This window comes from Phaenicophaeus curvirostris, chromosome 18 (assembly GCF_032191515.1).
Source record: "Phaenicophaeus curvirostris isolate KB17595 chromosome 18, BPBGC_Pcur_1.0, whole genome shotgun sequence".
Classification (NCBI taxonomy): domain Eukaryota; kingdom Metazoa; phylum Chordata; class Aves; order Cuculiformes; family Cuculidae; genus Phaenicophaeus; species Phaenicophaeus curvirostris.
Window position 1 is genome coordinate 9,716,072 of NC_091409.1, and position 17,439 is coordinate 9,733,510.

General features: G+C 46.3%; 1 protein-coding gene across 1 annotated transcript; it reads left to right on the forward strand.

Annotated features, from left to right (window-relative positions):
* Nucleotides 1-1,837: 1,837 nt before the first annotated feature.
* OCSTAMP (osteoclast stimulatory transmembrane protein) lies at nt 1,838-8,570 on the forward strand. The gene is made up of 3 exons (XM_069871946.1): nt 1,838-2,335; nt 3,191-4,235; nt 5,243-8,570. Exons 1-3 carry the CDS (start codon nt 2,292-2,294, stop codon nt 5,582-5,584), a joined length of 1,431 nt encoding a protein of 476 aa, XP_069728047.1. The 5' UTR covers nt 1,838-2,291; the 3' UTR covers nt 5,585-8,570.
* The last annotated feature ends 8,869 nt before the right edge of the window (nt 8,571-17,439 follow it).

Sequence of the window (17,439 nt, forward strand, 5' to 3'; positions counted from 1 at the left end):
GCAGCTTGCCAGCCTCCAGTTTCTCCTTCGCTCACTCAGTTTTCCTCAGAAGTCTCTCACTCTCAGACTTCTTCAGTTTAAGGGATTAAATGAGCAGAGATCTTGGGGCACTTTAGCAGAATATGACCGCAAGATGTCTCAGTTGCTTTGCTGAGATGCACGGTCCCTCTGTGTCCTGCTCCCCAGCCTTCAACGTTCTTTGTGTAGCTGTATAAACACACACACACACACTTTTGATTGTATTTTTTTTTTTGGCAAAGCAAGCTTGTTCATTGTATCCTGGGGGAAGTTAAGCATTGGTGGTTCTAGCTAATTTAGAGCTTATCATTTCAGGGTATAAAATAGAAGATATCCTAGATTTAGGGTAGTCTAGCCCACAGAGATCTATTTTGAGCAGAGCCAGAGGAAAATCTAGGTTTGACTTTGCATACAAACGCTTCTTGGTGCTGCCTGGAGTTACTGGTCAAGCGCAGATCCTCCACAGACATCGACTCCTCTTTGTCAGATGATGCAGCAGACTCGGAAAACACTGATCACTGTATTGTGGACTTGAGGTTTCTCCTGTTTTTTTTTATTTCTAACATTTTTTTTCAGTCCAGAAATACACCTGCTTAGCCTGGATGGCGTCTCAGGGACTGATGGAATCAGTAAGCTCAGAAATACAGTGAGAAAGAAGTTCAGTCTCAGAGGAGTGTCTAAGGAGAATCTGATGAGTTTTGCAGAATACAGCTATGGGTCTTTTGGGGTAGTCCTTTATAGTCTGCAAATTGAATTCAAGACTTAATTCATGGCCTGTGCAAGCAATTTCTCTAAACAAATGGCACTTTCTTTCAATTCCATGTGGCTGGTGCCTCTTCTCATCTGGAGCCAGTGAGGGTTTCTCATTTGGGTCACCACGAGGAAACCTTTATTCTATGTGAGAAAAAGGAAAACTCTACCAATAAAGCAGAGTTGTTGAGTGGAGCAGCAAGGGTGGAAAGAACTTTTGCTGGTACCTGCAGGAAGGGCTGAAGAGGCAGGCAGAGGTTTGCTCTGCTTGTTTCTGCTTGCAATTTTGATAGGAATGGTTGGACTCGATGATCCCATGGGTCTTTTCCAACCTGGTGATTCTATGATTCTATTTCTTGTATTCTAATGACTGCTGCTACCGCGGGGTCTGGCCACGTCCCCTGGGGAAGGGGCTGCTCTCCCACTGCTTCCCAGAGAGCAGAGTCCTGTGTGCTCTGTCCCAGAGGGCAGTTGGGACAGGGCTGACCTCCAGCCCTTTGCCCTCTCCCACCCAGGGGAGCATGAGAACATCCAGTGGTTCCCACCCAGTTGGAGGGCTTGGCTCAGCATGGGACAGCAAGGGTGGTCTCAGTGGCACTGGAGCGAGATGTGTCACCTTTGCAAGGTGGTGGCTTAGCGTGAAAGTGTCTGGCAAAGGGGCAAGTGTGGTGGGAGCCAGGAATGGCTCACATAGAACACAAGCTCCTTGCGAGTAGAGAATGTCAAGGGTGGTACACATTTGTTACGTGCCAGCTGATCAGAGGAAGGGGAATCCTCCTCTTTGGAAACGTAACTGAGGAGCAACTACCATGGGCTGGTCCTCGTCTCCTGGTACGTGGGTTTGGTGGCTGGGGCTCTGTGTCCTGCACATCCCAGGGGTCAGGCAAGTGAGTCCCATGGGGACTGTGCATCCTGGCTTGCACATCTGGAAGCTTCTCAGTGCTTTGGGAATCCTGCCTATGGCAAGGCTTTCTTTGCAGTGGATTTGCTGGCTATAGGGAACTGGGAAAGGTTCAAGTTTGAAGCTTCATATTCCTCTGCTAGGACTATGAGATGAGCCTTTCAGGAGGGAGCAGCAGCCTGCTAGAAAAGATGAACAATTATCAGCATATGGTTTGCTGTATCCTACCATGCCCTTTGTGCCCTGACTGATGTCCAAAAGAAGAAAAGCTGCCCTTCTCTCAGAGAGAAATCCCAGCCTTGCTGCTCGCTGGTGGGCAGTGGGAAGTCAGCTGGGGCGAGACAGCTGATTTCCCCACAAGGGATGGTGACACCCTATGTTCCATGTGACGCTTGTTCCATCTTCGTCAGTTCATATGTCATTGACTCATTTTTTTTCAGCTATGTGTCATGAAAGTAAGCCTTCTCTGCAACAACAGTAAGACCAGACGTGCAAAGCCCAAGCAGTGCTCTGTGCCTTGGCTTTGTCGTATAGTGGGGTTATTCCCCAGGCTTCATATACCAGATTTGCCCACTCACTTCAGGAATTGCCGGTGTTGCTGATCTGATTTGCTTTAAAGAACATGGAGAGTTTTCGAGCAAGACTGGGAATCCTCTCTGCAAGAGGGTAGGTACTGTCTGCTTAATCCCTTGCCTTTCCTCTGCCTTGATAGCTGTTGAATGCCAGTTTTTCCACTGAAAAATTTCCTTTGCTAGTAAAAATTGTCCCTCCCAGGATAACTGAAGCTGCTGTGAGGCAAGGATTTCCTACCTGGGGTGAGACTCTTTCTGCCCACCAGGTTTTCTGGTCTCTGGAGGGTCACTCCAGATATGAGGCCTGAGAAACGATATTCCTTTCATAATGTTTGTTTTCATTAGACATTTAAATAGCTTTGTGGGGCATTTAATCTTGTTTGCAGTGTCCACATTGTTCTCCTTGGAGAATTCCTCTGGCACTGGATCTTTGGTGTGGAACTGTTTTTGCCGATCAGTTCTGTATTTGTCATCCTTAGATCTGCAGGTTTTTGTTTGGTCTCCTCTTAAGAGGCAGGGAGATCAGAAACTCCTGCTCCACTGTCCATTGAACAACTTGTAGTTACAAAGCTGGTCTAACAATTTTCACACAGCCAGGAACCTCCTGTTACTCTCTCCAGCATCCTCTAAATAAACACTAACGCTGCTCTTAGCCACCGGCAATGAGTTGACCCTCTCTGACTGACTTACAGACTAACACAATGCTTTCCTGTGCTTGCATATTAAAGGAGGAGAAGTCACATTGTAAGAAATGCCCTGAACTTCCATGTCTTGCATACTTGCAGGGAAGATCTCAGTCCCAGCTACTCAGTTTAGTGGAGGGGTGGAAAAGAGAGAGACCAGATAAGTACATTATAAAGACTCATGAGTGATCATCTCGAGAAAGCTCTCTGATTAGTGCATGTTCAGACTTCCTCTGCTAACACTCAGTTACTTGTTCTTTTTACAGGTTGAGAGCCCGTATCTACTGTGAAGACTTTCTGTTCCCAAAGGTGCTCAGGACTGCAGCAGACCTGTGGTCGGTTTACTCCAAGCCTGTCCCAGCAAATGGCAGAGAGCTGTGGACCTTGTTTCTGCAGTGCTCCTGTGTTACAGTGCTGATCGGAGGCCTCTTTTACAACTGGATGTTTGCTTCTCTGGAGTACTCCTGGCATTTCTCCATTGCAATGGCCATCTCCTTCAGTCTGCTCCTTCTTCTGACCCTTTTCTTGGTGCATCCAGCCCGTTGTGTCTTCAGTATGATCATGCCTACATTAGGTACCAAACAAGGACGGAAGCTTCTCTTGTCAACTTGCATCATGATAGTAGCAGTTAACATAACACCCAATATATTAAGCAACATTAAAACCATACTGCAGGTTATTAAATGCATCTGCAAGAACTCCTCTGAGAGCCTTTTGAACTCCACTGCTCTGCTAGGGAAGGCTTCCTGGGAGTTTGGGGATGCAATCCAAAAAAATGTTGATTCTGCTAATATTGATAGGCCTATGAATGGACATTTTCAGTTTTCACTTCTTCATAACAGCTCCTTGATTTACCACCAAATGCACCTTGCTGGTGAGAAAATTGGAAGGGATTTTTTGGCTGTTGAAGTACTGGTCAAAGACTCTGCACGAATAGGCAACAAGCTAGTTGCTGGCTTCTCCATGCTCTATCTCTGTTTTGAATCCACCTGGTATTTGAAAAATTATCTTACCAACCTCCGCTTTGACAATTTTTACATCACCAAGAGACTGGAGCGTTTAGCTGTGGACAGAAAATCAGCTCATCTGCTGGTGAGGTCACCCATAAACCTCATTCGACCAACAGGCTTGAAGTTATCCCGGGAAGAAGTGATGCTGTGCCTTATGCAAACCATGCTCCTCACTGTGGCCCTGATGCTGATGCTGGTGGTTGTGGCCATGGACCATTTTGCATTTAATGTGGCAGACACCGCAGTGAGAAAGGCGTCTCAGTTCTCTGTGGTGCCCATCGCTCTCAGCATCAAATACAGAGTAAGTGCAGGGACACCCACTGTGTGTCACATCAGAGGAGGCTGTGGAAGGGACTGCAGTCTTTGCAGCCTTTACGTAATCCTCACATCCCTCCCTAGCAGCCAGCTGGACAATCAATGGAACAGGCTTGGGGGGAAGATGTAGAGGCACAACCTCAGTTGCTTCTTCCAGTACATCAAATGGTAGCATATAACCCCTCCAAGTTACAGCTTTTTGGGAGCAAGGAGGGGAGCAAATAGTGCCTCACCCTGCAAAGACATTGCTAGCATATGGTAGTCAGGTGTCCCTATATCTCCAGGTTCCTTTCCTTGGTGGGGTGGAGGAATGGGCTTCCCTGTGGTACCATCCCCCCACCACAGAGTGTGTAAAGCACAAAAGGAAGGGGGAAGTAGACACGTGTCTTGGATGTGAGAACATCTCCCCGTCTTATTGCATAAGTCATTCTTTAAAGAGAAAACCCTGCTCACTGGTTTTGTTTTCGCCCTGTGTGATCCTCTCCCCCCTCCCCTACCCACAGTTTCTCCCTGTTTTAATATCCTTTATCTGGTTCAGCTTTTTAGCTTTCCTCTTTCTCCCTTGCAGCCTGCCGCCCTCCCGAGCCCTGGGGTTCCTTAGCACAGATATGTGTTTATGATGAATTTCCAGTAAAATAATCAGGGCTTAGAAAAACCTTCTAATATTCAAATATGCAGCCACTAATACTGCCATCTCTATTATGTCTTTCATTGCAAATCTCCCAGTCAATACCTGTTACGATCTCTGTAACAGCAGATGGTGATGACAGATCGGGCTGGGTCTCACTGTGCTGGGTACTCAGCACCTACACATCACGCTGTTTTTCTCACTCAGCCTGTAGTGTATAAGTATATGGACTTCAATGTCATTCTCTTAGTGCACCCAAACAAGCTGTAACAGTCCTTGCACACCCCTAGGCTGATGTTTTTAGTGTAACCAGTTGATTTTGCTTTGTCCATGCCCCATTTAACTTTTTGCTCTCTTTATTTCAGGCTAAAATAGAAATCTTGCCCTTTCTTTCAAAACTTTTCCCGTTTCTTTATGAAGAATTACCACGTCAGGACTTTGATAAAAGCTACCACCATTATTTGATCTCCAGCTCTGCCCACTGCAGCATCAGCCCCCCGAAGCCTCCCAGCCCCTCCGTGCTGCTCGTCGTGGGGCTGCTCTTCTGCACCCTCTACGCCTCCGTATTCCTGGAAACCTACGCACGCCGCCTGTGCAGAACCATCGCAGGTTCCTTCTTTGAGAGCTGGGAGGAGAAGCGAGCACTTTACCTCTACAAGAAGCTGTCGAGGAAGCACAAGGAGGAAGAAAACTGTGTGAAAAACTAAGGATAATTTTGGAAATGCAGATGATGCCCAAGACCTGTGGCAGTGGCTGGGCACAAGCTTCTGCAGTGGGATCATGCATTTAATTATCCAGAGTCGTAGAAGTGGTTGGAATCTTGGTGGAAAACATTGAAAAAGAAAAAAAAAAGAAGGGTGAAATGTCACATTTTGCATTAATTTGAGAAAAATGGGCTAAAGTTTCTTCCTTTTTTAATTTTTGTAATCTAGATGGTCTAGATTCAGCTGTTCGAGGAGTGATATGATATAGCTCACATGGATTGGAGGATACGCAAAGCATTAGGCAAACCTAACGGGGCAATATGTGGGAGTTCAGGTGGGGAAGAGCTTATTTATCTCCCCCACCAAGTCCATGCTGGAAGAAGCATACACTTCCTTTCTTTCTCAAGTTATCCCTTCAGGCAGGTAGAGAGGCAACTCATTTGAGGCGCTTAATTTAATTTTCAGGGAGTTTTTCCTTAGGTTTTGTGCACAGAAACCTGGGTAGATTGGATAAACGTTAGTGCTTAGAAAACAGTTTATTCACCCAAGAAACTGTCATTTCAGCCACTGAACTAAATTCAAGACAAAAATGACCATAAGATACACATCCTGGACATGGGTGATTGTGAAAAACAGCAAATGGGAACTTTATGAAATCTCTTCACAAGGGCTTTCAAAATGAGTTGTAAATAAAATAGCTGAAGGACCTCAGAAGGAGATGAGACCAGCCAATAAAGGTCAGTTTGAGGGTCAGTCTCTTTTTCCAAGTAACAAGCAACAGGATGAGAGAAAGCAGCCTCGAATAGTGCCAGGGGAGGTTTATACTGGATATTAGAAAACACATCTTCACAGAAAGGGTTGTCAAACATTGGAACAGGCTCCCCAGGGGAGTGGTGGAGTCACCATCCCTGGAGTATTTAAAAGGTGTGTGGATGTGGTGCTTAGGGACTTGGTTTTGTGGTGGAGTGGGCAGTGTCAGGTTTATGGCTGGACTTGATGATCTTGAAGGTATTTTCTGACTTATGATCCTATGATTCTTTGATTCTAATTTAGGCCAACATCTCATCAGAAGTGGTAGACAGAAACTTCATTTGAGTCAATGCTCTGCAGGGAACAGGGAAGCAGCAGGACTTGGAGGGCTGGAGCTGCCTCAACCAAGAGCCGGTTTCACGTGTTGGTTGTTTCAGACTTCAAAACTGTGGTATCATATCCAAAATGCAAAAATCCATCACTGGGGCAATGTCTGAAACATGTTACTTTTGAAAGAAAGGCAGATGAGACACCTCTGTAAGGTCAAGAGCCAGAGGAGGGAGAGAGAAATCACTGCCAGGTTAAAACCAAAGCAACTTTGCAGCTTTGTTTCTTCAAAGCATCTCTATTATCTTCCTCTCTTCTCCATTAGTCTTCATTAAGGTAATTATTCTACATAATGCATCTCAATGAGATTAAATTACAGAAGTGAAGTGGCAGCTGCAGCCAGACGCACTGAATTCTCTCAGCTTCTGAGATGCTTGAAACAAATTAGGTCTGGACTATTTTTTTTGTAAACATCTACCTAACAAAACCCTGGTGCATTCACCTCCCCAAATTTCTTAATTCCCTGCTGTTCTGATGATTAATGCAAAAACTTTTCTTGCTCTACAGCAACTATGGGCTTTGTTATAAGGTTTCTGTAGAAAATGCCCTGTGCAGCTCTATTTGGCTAAAGATTTCCATGTGCCCACTGAATAGCCAAAATTATCTGGAGCAAGGGGTTAAAATGGTGAGAGGAGAACAGAGGAGACTCTCCAGCCAGCAAACCATCCCAGCAGCATTTTGCCTCCCAACAAGCACATCTCCAATGAGTTTTTCCTTGGGGAAATTTATCCTTTTTGGGAAGAGATAAACATTAATCTTTAAGAAATAATTTTTTTATGGCCAGCAACATACGGGGACATCATCACCCCACTGAGCAACATCCAGTTCTTCTCTCTGCATTCTGAGAGAGGAGGCTGAAATGGTGAAGACCTGGTGACAAGCATGGGCATGGATTTGTTTGAGAGATGGGCCCTCCATGGGTGTGTGGAGCAGGTGAGACCACAGAGATGGGACTAAGGAATAACAACCACTCTGAGTGTCCCATTGCATCCTTCAGACAGGTGCTGCCCAGCTCCCAGCCAGGGCAGCTGAGCAGCATGTGAAGGAGCTCCTGAAACAGCCCTTTTCAGCCTCAAAAATTGTACTTATTAGGAAAAACTGGCCCCGGAGTGGTTCTTTCTGTTTTCTCTAGGGTCCCCTTTGGCTCTCACTAAGTTTTAACCACCCAACACTAATCCTGGGAACTTTTCACTTCTAGATTATAAAATTCAGGATAACACAAGCGTAATTACATCTTTGGGAAAGGATAATAATCAGCCTGAGGTGCTGCCGCTCTGCCTCTGTCTCCAGAGTCGCAGCCTTCATAAACCCTTCATAAAGCAGAGATGTGCTTTCATTTCCATTTTGCAGAAGAGACTAAGGATGAGATTTTTATAAACTTTGGTGGGTATCACAGCACTCTCAGAGAGTTCAGTCACAGGGAACCATGGGCAGCGGAGCTCTCGTTGCCTACCTGCATCTAGGGGTCTCCTGTTCTCATTTGACCATCTGCCCTAGGAGGCAAGGGATCGTGCCCCATGTGCCATTTATCTCCTCAGCCTTGTGACCCTTATGCATAATTTTTTTCATTTTTTGCTTTAATAGCCATGTAGTAATCAGCAAGAGAAGAATTTGGGTTTGGAAGGTGAACACCCTGCAAAGTGCTGGTGAGGAGGGCTGGGAAGTAGCCAAAAAAATATCGTTTATAATACTGATGCTGAGGTTTGTTATTGAGAAAAGAGGGTAATAAACATTGTGAAGTGTTCCATTCTGCTGTGAAGTGTCATCTTGGTAGAGTCACAAAGGTTTTTTAAAATGCAGGAAGGGAAAAGTCACAGATACCCATTGTGGTTATTCTAGAGGTGAAGATGCACTGATGTTAAAATGTGTGTATGCTGAAGGCTGATACACTTTAATATCACCGAAGAACTAGTGCCCTTGAAAATGTGTTAACACAAGAGTACCATTGCTTAAATTGATGTCATCAAATATAGATATGTGTTATACATAGTTAAGTGATGAATCTATTCTGAGGAGGAAAAGGGATGCTGAAAGCTAGCTTCTTGCAATTATACCACTTAACCCAGATTTTCATGGGAGAAACTAAATGCAAGACGCTGTGGCAAGTGTGACACTTGAGTGGGAGACTCAGGGAAGAAGAACTCCATGTGGTTTCCAGCCTTTGGGACCAGCAAGGAGAGTCATGGGGAAACCACAGGTATGGAGTTAAACCCAAAGCAGTGAGTGGCAGAGGCAAGACCTGGGGCAGCCTGCACGGAGTGAGCAGAGGGGACCTGCCAGCATGGCTAGGAGGAGCTTAATCCCTGCAGCAACTGGCTTTTCCACCTCTCTGGGGTGCGTGGCAGCAAGACCCCAGGAACAGAAACGGGAAAGGAGGCCCTGAGGAGTGGAGGATGGATGCTCTTATGGGCCCTGGTTTGGTAGGAACAGCTTGTGCAGCACATCAACCATGAAGTCCCTGGTGCCCAATTGGGCTGGGATGCTTTCCCTGGGCAGGGGAGCTGGCAGGAGGCAGAGCTGCTGGAAATTGCTTTGCTCTCCTGTGAGACATTGTTCCTCAGCAAGATAAAGGCATGACAAAATGGAAAATATTACCCATTATAAAGTCATATTATGTGCTCGAGAGGTAAGCTGCCTTGCCAGAATTTGCTTAATGGTGCAACAGAGAAATGCTGAGCAGATTTAACCAGCAGGCGAAGTTAATTTATTCACATGTTTTTATTAAGTAGGGCTAATTTACAAGCCTCATTATTTGCTCAGGGATTTTCGCCCCTCGGAGCCCCTCCAGACTCCAGTTCTCACTTCAGCTCATCGTGGCTCTCATTGTCTTTGCTCTTTCTCAGCTGTACCCTCCCCTCTTGCAGGCAGGAGAAAGCAGGGAGCGAGGCTTTGCGTCCACCTCCTCCACAGGTGAAATCCCTGCAGGGCAGTGCTGCTCCTACACTAGCACAGTGGCTTATTTACTGTCTAAATGGATTTCTGCAGGAAGTATTCCATCACATCTAGCTTCAAGGTTTGGATATTCATGACACTGGAAGTCCAGGGTCGGATGTTTGAGTGCTGGATTACCCTTTCCTCCACTAGTGCAATAAGACCAGGGGACAGAAAGACCCTCACACGTGGGACAGGATCCACCCTGAAGACTCTGATTCCCTTGGGGTTTCGTGGTATATTTTTGTGGATTTTTCATAGATAAAATATATGCTAAATTCCTGCTTATGGCTGGCTGGCAGGCAAGAATGAATGACCTTAATATACTGAGGAGCAAGTGTAAAATATTCATCATAAGACAGTGCTCTAAGAAAGATCTCATCCATCGCCACAAATCTGCATCTACTAGAGCAGATAACCAAGCAAACAAATACCTCTCTCTGGAAGCATTTCCTGATTTTTAAGCAAATTCCATTTTTGCTATATTTATCCTATCTACAGTATTTGCACTGTCATTGCAGTGAAGAAGCAACAATGACATGCACCAAACTTTAGGAAAGGAAATATTAATGAGTGTAAATAAGAGCTATTTTGAAGTGTTGTGCATGCTCTGCTCATGTACTTGCTTGCAGTGCCGTGTAGCATATCCAAGGAGGCATCAGTGAACACACGGAGCACTCTTCTCTGTGAGGCCTTGGCAGGGCTGTGAGCTGCTGGTCCAAAACCAAGAGGTAGGGAAAAGACGAGATTATCTTTAGAGGTAAGAGGTGATAAACAATCCACTGCCTAAGTGCAAAGGCTGCTAGAGGCTGATTTCAAGCAGCAATGTGGAAGAGGTATCAGCACCACATTATTATGAACCAGTGTCTGATACTGGTGAAAAGTGACTGTTTCATGACTTGGGGTTGAAAGCACAAGTTCATAAATGCACCAGGACCACTACACTCCTATGGTGTCTGGCACCTGAACTGGGCTGGCAGATGTGCTCCAGGACCACCAGGACTAGGCATTCCATCACTTCTAAAGTGACACCAGATATTTACCTGGAAGCAACTGCCAGATACGATGCAAATCAGGAGATGGCACCATAGCTAGTCCTTGTTCTTTTGAGCAAATTCTCTTAGAGACCAGCATTTTTTTACCAAGGAGGAACCAAAATAAGTCAAAATAAGTTGAAGATGTGAGATAGTTATAGAGAGAAGGGGAGAGATTTGCAATTCATAGGGAGAGTTTCCCTGGTCCTGGCTCTTTGGAATGCATATTGTGTCAGGGTTTCACTCTGAACTTAATGCCTCACATTTTGCAACAGAAAATTTCCAATTTAGTTGTAACAGACCTTCAGCCTGCAAGAAAAGGAGTGGAAATGAGGAAGAAGCAGCGCTGGTTATCCCAGAAGACTGCTAAAAGCCAGGATGCTGATAGAGAAGCCCATCCTCTGGGCAATATCCTCAGCCTCCCCAATTTTCCAGGACTCTGTGCACATCACTGGTTTGTAAAGGCGATGTGAGATGTGAGCACCAGCTCATTTTTCAGGTGCTCAGAGGAGCTCCGAGATGCATCATTTCAGCCAGCACCTCCAGTGGTTCCCAGGGGACATGAGATGTCATGGCGCGTTGAAGAGATGCTGGGGAAATCGAGTCATTCAGAGGTTTGCCTCCATCACTTTGCAGCTGTTCCTGAAGACTGAGGCAGAAGCAGTTCTGATTTTCTTTGCGGATGAGAAACCAGGGAAATTAAATCATGAGGAGAGATATTTTCAACATGCAAACATAAGGTGGGAAAGAACACATTTTCACACATTTCTTCCTTTTATTCTGTTCCAGTCGAACCTTCTGTAATTAATTCTTCCAGCAATATCTGACGAGAAGTTTTCGCATCTGAGAAGGGAGAAAAGCCAAGTCTATGAATTTATTTCCCAAGAGATTTACAAAAAGCACAATGGTATGACTAGTGGGGGGTGATCCATGGCTTGGACAGGAGGTTTTCCTTTGAAGTAGGATGAGAAACTGAAATGGCCAAGTTGAAAAGCTGAAAGCTTCCTCTTGCATTAGTTGGAAATATGCCGTGGCTGCTCAGACAATGAAGCAGGAACTCCACAGATTACAGGAAGGAGTAGGTTGCAGCCGAATCTTGGCTGGGCTGAGCTGAGTCACATTTCCTTTTACCAGGGGAGAGAAAAAAAATGCTCCACGTGCCTAATACTTCGTGCTTTGTGTGACCAGGGCATTGGCAATGACAGGTTCACCACCCAGCTAGGTGGGTCTGCAGGGCAGACTTTGGTCCCATGTAGCCCTTTCCTTAAAAAAAAAAAGATGCCTAAAACCAGCGTGGATTTTGCTCTTTCAGGAGCATCTGATGTTGCACACAAGGTCCTGGGCTCCATAGAGAGTGAGCACAGTGCTCCTGAGGAGGCTGATTGGAGGAAGGATCATTCTCAGGAGTTAAAATAAATTCATCTCAGAGTGGGGAGAGCTTTCTCCTCTTACTGGACACTGTGATGAGCAGTGGCCACAGGAAAAATTGGAAAATGATCGAACCCTACAGTCAGCTGAACTCTTTGGAGCCACTCATTGGGTGGAGGAGGCTGCCATGAGGAGTAGCATGATCAGCTCTAATTCCACTTGCTGTACTTTGGGAATAACCATATTGGCAGAATTGGTGAGTAAAGCATGATCTGGGCAGCACCAAGGCGTGGGGGTGGGCAGAGACGCTTTTTTGTGGGGAGCATCTGTGACAGCAGGGCCAGAGAAGTGACCTTCAGCTAGAGGTGTTTCTGCACTTTCAAGCCCTAGAGGGTTAGGCAAGGTGAAGTGATGGAGTTCAGTGATGGTAAGCAGTGATGGAGAGCTTTGTGGACAATTGTTCATAGTGGGTTTATGGATATTTGCATCAACACTGACTAAGGACTCAGATTATTTTGCCACCCTTATGGTGGGCATACTGTCATTGCCTGGGAAAGGCAAAAGGCTTGCTGCTCGGTGTGAGACCCCAGTCACGGCCTGACCTCCTGGACCTGGGTGTCAAGTGAGGACAGCCTCGTGTCTCCTGATGCCCATCCTGGCTCTGCACTGGGTGGAAGGAGAGATAAAGGCCATTGCAGCTCTCCTGGGGCTGCACGCATCAGGCATGCAGCACAGTGCTCTACCAAGTGCTTGTTGTTACAGCATTACGGGGTTGACATTTAGATGTCACAGAATCTGAAATAACCTATAATTACAGCCTAATTATTCTGCCAGGCTTTTCTTCTTTCATAATATTACAAGCAGTGCTTTTGTCTTCCCTCAGGGTTATCACGGCTATTATCCCCCCAGGATGCTCCTCCAGCACCTCATCCACCCTTATTGCTGGTTTTGGGAACTGCCTCTTTCCATCCCCACCCCAGGCATATCCCACCCCATGATGCGCTGTCAGGATGAGCACCGGGATGGGTGATTCAGGTTGGATGTGACCCTAAAGGCACATCAAAACATGATCCATTTTTCACATTCAACATGGCTTTAAGCCTTGCTGTTTTCTCGCAAAGTTTCCTCTTACAGCTGTGAGTTTTTGCACTGAGTGCTAGACCTGAGGATTCTCCCTTGTTGTGCTGTCCTGGGATGATGGGATGGGAAAGGCAACTTTGGGCTCCTTCTCCCATGGCCAAAGGAGCCTGCAGCCAACCCAGAGCCAGCGCTGCTGGTGAAGAGGCGCAGGGGAGGGAATCCCTTGGCATGCAGGTGAAAATGTTTATTTTCACAGGCTTTGTAAAGACACATTGTGCCCTGTGGTTGTTCGGCTTCACTCAAGCCAAAAACCTGTGGCACTGGTGGTTCAAGAGTGAGGGGAAGGTAGCACCTCCAGAGCTACACAAAGCATCCTTTCCCATGCTGCTGTTCTCTGCAGAGCTGCGTAAGTCCCCAACAGTTTAGTTAATTGCATTTATGAAATCAGTCCAATGCGTATTACTGTGGAGTTATTTTTTTAATTATTATTATTATTTAGACTGCATATCTAAGAGCTCAGCCCTTCCAGGAGCTACTTAGAGCAGAGTCTGAAGGATTTACCTATTAAAATTTTAATAGGAACAGTTCACAAATAAGCTGTATCCAGAAACAATTAGTTGATTTGGGATGCTCCTGGCTGCACAAGGCCGCTGATAAATGTGGAGGACTGAGCCTGGGGCACAGGGAGGCAATATCCATCACACAACTCCAAGAAAAGTAGCCCAATTCCTCTTTTGTTATTAAAAATTTACCCCTGTGACCCAAAGCTGACCTCCTCATGCTCTTATGCATCAGCAAGCAATTGTTGCATCATTCTATTTATGCAATATTTTGATTAAAAACAACTGCATAATGCTAGCTGAGAGATGGCAACGCGGTCACTGTTCCAAGCAGTAGCAAGCTACCTCCGTCTTTCAGGTTCCAGGTGTGAGCCACACTGTGTATCTGCCACCTTTGAGAAGTTCAGGAACAGCTGGACCTGACAAAGCTTGTCCTGATTGATATCTGTTTTCATCCACTCGTTAGTCTCTGTGCAGTGAGACATCTAGGGGAGATGGGATGTTTTTTCCACTGTTTGTGAAAGTGCCATCACTTTGCTTTCTATAAAAGCTCAAATTGTACTTATTATAGCTGAAGAGAAATCATCAAGTTTTTCTGAAGGCATTTCCAAGACAGGGTGCATTATAGATTTAACAACAGATCTTTAGAGGAGATTGTACAAACCAGAGAAAAAGGTGCCCAAAAGCCAGGAGAAAACTATGTTGGCCAGTCAGGGAAGAGAGGAGGATGAGATCCTGCGATGACTGGAGAGCTGCCTGTGCTCAATGAGCCTGGAAATAAGACAAGCCATCCCTGTCCTCATTTAGGGCTGGGGAAACACCATTTCCCTGTGATAGCATTGTCCAGAGCTTAGCGCTAAAATAAATGGGAGGAGCTCCTTAAGCGCGGCATCAACAGGCAGGTTTTCCTATCCACCCATCCTGCTCCCACTGCCCCTGTGGGAGATGCGTCTGCCCCATTCCTGCATCTAAGAGCCTGAAGATACTCTTTATTGTCCTCAAGCCTGTCTTTCACCCACATAAATCTACATCACTGCCTTCCTCTTAATCTTTTTCCATTCCTTCTGCTTTCTTTTCATCCACAAGGTTTTCCAGAGGGACCATGTACTGGTTCCTTCCACATCACTGACACAAACACGATGCAGCCCAGACCTGTGAGAGTGCCACTGTGGGGCTTTCCAGGAGATGCATCCCTCCAGGGATGTTTCTCTGCTTGCAAGAATCATCAGAAACCCACCAGCTATGTAGTTTTTACAGGCATGTAGCACCTACACAGGTCGATTTTGCATCTTCTTAAATCCTTGACAGCTGCCTCTTTGCTTGTTTGATCTCTGAGGGCATTAACCCATAACGCCTAAAAGCGATTTGCTTCTGGGCTGTGACTCTGGAACAGGTGAAGGCAATTTTGACAGAAGTTCTCCTTCCTTTGTCTTTCTGAGTGAGCAATAACTGTTGCTTCTAACAGGCTGACTCATACCCTGTCTCTAACAGCACTTGTCAGCTCTCAGGATGCTCTGCTGGGCCCCTGAGCACCTTTCTGCTGGCTCCATGCTGAGCTGCAGAGGTGCAGAGTCACTTCCCCAAGGTCATTCACAACTCAAAATGTGGCAGTTCCCCAGGGCCCCAAATCCTGTAACCCAGCCCCCCCTAAACCACTTACAGCCTCTGTGATTCAGCTTCTCCACATTCACCAGTACCGTGTGGAAGCAGCCTCTATGCCCCAGCTTTAACAGCAGAAGTTTTATGGGTTTAATATTTGTAGGTTATGAAACACCGGAGAATGGAGAGGTGTTTATCACAGATTTGGGTGAGATGATCACTTTTCCTAGCCTCGTTTATTAAATACGCGAAGCCTCAGCAGTCTTTTCTGTCCATGGGACTAAATGAGCTGCCCCTCAAGACATCTAAACAGGGTTTCTGCCTTCTCCCCTCCCATGCACTTTGCCACCATGCTGACAGCTCACTCGCCCGTGGTTTGCAGTTAGGGATGTGGCAGGAACAAGCTTTTTGCCCATCTGGGCGGCTCCATTGGCTGGAACAACTCAAGGCTTGCAGGATTGTTAAGGGACGGACATCAGGTTTGAGGCTCCATGGGACTGCACGGTCATGGCACGCTGTTAAATGCCTCATCTAGTGCCTCGACACGACAAATAAAGACAAGGAAAGGAGAAAAAAGCATCTCATGGTTTAAGCAGAAGACTAAATTGCAAGCTGGGTCTCATTTTCAGCTCTGCTTCTGCTCAGCTGAGAGTTCTCAAGGGAGCCAAAGGTCTCAAATCCCAGTGAAACGCAGAGAGCGCCAAGGACATGACTGTCTGACAACTGCTCGACCACTCAGAGCTAAATTTATTAAATACACAGGCTCATCTTTTGTGCTTGGGAGGCATACCTCTGTATCTCTTTCTACATTTTTCAAAAAACTTGTGGGAGATTTTATGATGGTGAAATCGTACTTGGAAACGGAGCATCCTGTTGGGCATGAACTCAAGCAGGAGTGTCACACTGCAGCCTTGCAGAGTAGGGCAGCTTTGGCCAATGAGTGGCCATACCCCAGGGACAGGGGAGTCTTCTCCCTTGGGGAGATGCTGCAAACATCTCTGCTTGTTGGACGACAGGATTTACAGGACACAGAATCCCAAATCCTCTCTAAAGAGAAAGGAGGGAGGGGAAGAGGAGAGAAAGGGCAGCTATTTGGGGAAAGATACCCCCTTTCCACTTACCTGAAATAACCATTTTTTTCCATAAACTCATCAAAAGCAGGCAGTAATGATTGTATTTCTGAGGCCTCAGCTGCCTCTGCCACACTCGGCTTCCCAAAGACCAGCAGCACGGCTACAATACAGCAGCAGCCTGACAAACTGCTGGCAGCCTGTCTCTGTTCCAGTTGCTCCAGAGCAGCGGAGTATGCAGACCCTTGAATTACATGAGAAAATCCACATGCCCACAGTGCTCATCCTTCCCACAAATGCATGCAATAAGATTAAATCTTGTCATTACTCATTTCTCTCCTGTTATGTGCTGCTTCACAACTAACTCTGAGTGCCACGCAGTAGCACAGGCTGGTTTCGGACCATCACGATCCTCAGCGCTGGTTGTTTCCTGGCAGTATCCACCACAGCCAGCCCAGCACAGGGAGCTGATGGCGCTGGCACATTATTGTCTGTTGACATAGCTTTGTGCCGACCACAATGAGCAATATGCAGGAATAGGGTATTTTTTTCCAGCTTGGAGAAGGGCCAAGACAGATGGGATCGACACTGGGACTGGGGGGCAACTTCAGAGAGGGATAACATACTGCAGCTCTGCTAATGATGCAGGATAAAGCAGCCAGGATGCTGCGCTCGTAATAACCAGGCGGTGTTCTTACTGGAGGACAGCAATGTTGATTATTATGGCTTTTTTTCCTGACAGCTGCCCTGGCCTCACAAAATAGTGTGTTATGGATGCTGTCAGACTGGTCCTGATGCAGAGGAATGTGATGGGTATTTCTGTAACACCTGCTGGAGCAGCCACAAGTGTTAACACTCAGGTGGTAAACTCCTGGTGAGAGGCTGCGGGGTGATGTAGAGACCGAAGCAGGGGAATTCAGGCTGTTGGAGTGACTAAAGGGGGCATTGCCTGGCTCCTGAAGAGGTGACTACCAACTCAAATAGGTGAATTCAGCCTAAGTAATTCCTAGGGAGATTTAAAGTGTATCTGTTTAAAAAAGGGTGGGGGGTGTCAGCTTTATAGCTGACCCAAAGATGAA

What these genes read in the sequence shown, in the direction of transcription:
- OCSTAMP (XM_069871946.1), top strand. Translation starts at nt 2,292, where the DNA reads ATGGAGAGTTTTCGAGCAAGACTGGGAATCCTCTCTGCAAGAGG. An exon ending in GGAATCCTCTCTGCAAGAGG is followed by an intron (nt 2,336 to 3,190) that starts GTAGGTACTGTC and finishes TTCTTTTTACAG; the next exon opens with GTTGAGAGCCCGTATCTACT. An exon ending in CTCTCAGCATCAAATACAGA is followed by an intron (nt 4,236 to 5,242) that starts GTAAGTGCAGGG and finishes TCTTTATTTCAG; the next exon opens with GCTAAAATAGAAATCTTGCC.